Consider the following 3143-nt stretch of genomic DNA (forward strand, 5'->3'; position numbering starts at 1 on the left):
AATTAATTAACGACTTTGACTTAAATTAAAATTTCAATTTTCTTATTATATTTTGTATCAAATATGCTCGTGACACAACTAGGTCTAACAAACCCTATTGCAATGTTGAGATGTAATTCGTTTCCATTATCGGTGAACACTGGCTTCGGCGGCCTTTGAATGGCTGCTTACATATTTATAAACTTTTTTATTTGATCTGAACAAATTATTATTATTTATTAATTATTTATTTATATAGTAATCTGCGTTCAATGTTCTGTTCTGTTCAGTGTCCATACAAATTTTTGTGCGTCATATTTTCTCCTCCTTCTCTCTCCTTTTACTTCCCCGAGCCTTCTCCATATTCAGAGAGAGAAGATTAATTAAAATTCGTAATCTGATTTTTTCCCATTGTTTTCTGGGTTTTATTTTTCCATCAGGTTAATTGGAGTTTCAAGATTTAAAGAGTCGAGATTCTTGGCAGATTTCACGCAACAATTGATTCTTTCTTCTACATTCCAGCCTTCTTGTAAGAGATCTGAAAATCCCCCTTCCTTTTTTTTTTTTTTTTTCTCTCTCTCTCCAAATTTCAACTTAAAGTCACAAAATCAAATTCATTTCTCGCGATCTTGTTTTGCATTCAAGATTCGCAGGTTTGACTTGTATTTTTCTTCAGAATTTGAAGTGAAAAATTCATATCTACCCTCTCTCGCTACAGGGTTACATATATATACACAATAACTGTATTACATACAGTTACGGTTACGGTTTATAGATATAAATTCTCATTGTGGACGCGTGGCTACAGTTTTGAATTCGTGACTTTCTGGGATTTTGTCTCAACTCGGAGATGGGATATGTATGAATCAACTGTTTGATCTGAATTTAATTGAGTCAAATTCAAATAATCATCAGCAATTCCAGCTGGGTGTAATTAGGTAGGAGATTTTTGTTATTGAAAATGATGCGAATGAAGACTAAAAGTAATGGGACGCCACCAATGAATGAGAGTTCCGCTGGTGGCGGTGGCGGCCGAGGTGGTAGCGGTAATACTGATGCTTGGGAACTTAGGCCTGGTGGAATGCTGGTTCAGAAGCGTACTGATGCTGACGAAAACCAGGCACCACCACCAACTATTCGGGTTCGGGTCAAATACGGGTCGATTTACCACCAAATTCATATCAGCTCTCAAGCTACCTTCGGTAATTTCCAACAAATAACTCCTTTTCAATACTCATTCAGTAGTTAGTATTAATTGCTAATTTTCTTGATTCTTAATTTAAAATGGACTTGCATTGGATTTCTGTATGAACAAGGTTGTAGCTTCCTTTTGTTATTGAATACTGCAATATGAATTGAGTAATTGTTGATTTGGAATCAATTAACTTGGAAGGCGTTTTTCTGGAAATTCAGGGGAGTTGAAGAAGATGTTAACAGGGCCAACGGGATTGCACCACCAGGATCAGAAGTTATTTTACAAAGATAAAGAGAGGGATTCCAATGCATTTCTTGATACTGCAGGAGTTAAGGACAAATCGAAACTTGTCCTAACAGAGGATCCAATTAGCCAAGAAAAACGGTATCTTGAGATGAGGAAAAATGCTAAAATGGAAAAGGCTGCAAAATCAATATCAGAAATCAGCTTGGAGGTGGATAGGTTCGGTGGACAGGTAATTCCAGTGGCTTTCGTCGACAAAATTTTAATACTGTCTAGTGGTTTAGAAGAATTTATGCAGTAACTGGTTGTAGTGAACTTGTATCCTTGATTGCAACTTGTAGGTTTCAGCTTTTGAATCTGTAATTTCTAAAGGTGGAAAAGTGGCTGAAAAAGATTTAGTAAATCTGATCGAGTTATTGATGAATCAACTGCTTAAATTGGATGGAATTAGTGCTGATGGGGATGTCAAATTACAGAAGAAAATGCAGGTAAAAATTTCTATTGCATGAGGACTTAAAAACAGAATTCTTCAATTTGGAACATTATAGTTGAAGGACTCATTAAAAGTTTCCTATTTCCTGCTTATTTTGAAGGTGAAACGAGTGCAGAAGTACGTCGAGATTCTTGATACGCTGAAGATAAAAAGCTCGACGCCCGTTAGCAGTGGAACATCAACTCAACAGAACCAGCAACAGAAGTACTCAAATGGGCATGTTTCGACACCAGTTCAAGAATCGCGGTACTCAAATGGAAGTGCTTCATCTCCCGTTCAACAGCAACAACCCCAGAATCCTTTCGGGTTGTCATTAATGAATTCACCACCGAAGCAACAAAAGCCGCCCTCGACCTCAGGAGCTTTTGTGATAACAACAAAGTGGGAAACATTCGATTCTGCACCTGCACCGTTGATGGCGGGTGCCCCTTCATCATCCACAGTGGCTTCAAGGACAATAAATCCAGAACAATCTAGTTTTAGCTGGGATTTGCTTTGAGTAGATAGTAGGACAAAGTATAGATGTGCATTGTGGACTTGTTGCTTTGGTATCTATTCTCCATTCTTTTCTGTATTTAGAGTTTTGTTATATGTGTAACTCACTTGGTGCTACTATGTGATAGTGATATATATTCTGTTCACTTAATTTATACTAAATCCATGCTTGTTTTTGATATTATACCAATCCAATCCTTAGTACCACAAACTATGTAAATCTTTGCCCTTGTCGGTAAAAGTACTTCATTCTTTGCATATTTTGCGTTACCCACAAGCACTCCACTTATTCACCACTCATTTTGAATGCGATTATAATTGAAATCGGTTACAAATAACTCCAAATTACTCTTCTATGAAACTGAACTCAACTTTTATTAAATCTTCTTATGGCATAGGCACTTCAAATTCCGATTCTGTTCCAGAGGATCTAAATCCTCATTCATGTTCTTTTGGTCAACCCTACTTTATTTTTCTCCAGAGTTTTAATCAGGCATTAGCTAAGGAATAATGATTAATCTTTATACCTTGCTTCCTATTGAGGATATAGAAGGACGAAAAGAACATGCACCATGATCATTTTTGTAATCCAATAACTAATCCACCCAAATGATAGATAACAAAAGGACAGATCTGGGTTGTGGAAAATGATTAAAAGTAGATTAATTTAAGTGTTTAACCTTTAATTAGTAAAATAAGGTTTTTTCTTTTTCTTTTCTTTTTTTGCATATTATAATC

The 3143-nt window shown here is 36.0% G+C and overlaps 1 protein-coding gene across 1 annotated transcript; it reads left to right on the forward strand.

Annotated features, from left to right (window-relative positions):
* The first annotated feature begins 255 nt into the window (after positions 1 to 255).
* LOC111396784 (BAG family molecular chaperone regulator 2-like) lies at positions 256 to 2586 on the forward strand. The gene is made up of 5 exons (XM_023023301.1): positions 256 to 508; positions 698 to 1181; positions 1393 to 1649; positions 1759 to 1905; positions 2011 to 2586. Exons 2-5 carry the CDS (start codon positions 941 to 943, stop codon positions 2407 to 2409), a joined length of 1044 nt encoding a protein of 347 aa, XP_022879069.1. The 5' UTR covers positions 256 to 508; positions 698 to 940; the 3' UTR covers positions 2410 to 2586.
* The last annotated feature ends 557 nt before the right edge of the window (positions 2587 to 3143 follow it).

This window comes from Olea europaea, chromosome 1 (assembly GCF_002742605.1).
Source record: "Olea europaea var. sylvestris chromosome 1, O_europaea_v1, whole genome shotgun sequence".
Lineage (NCBI taxonomy): Eukaryota > Viridiplantae > Streptophyta > Magnoliopsida > Lamiales > Oleaceae > Olea > Olea europaea.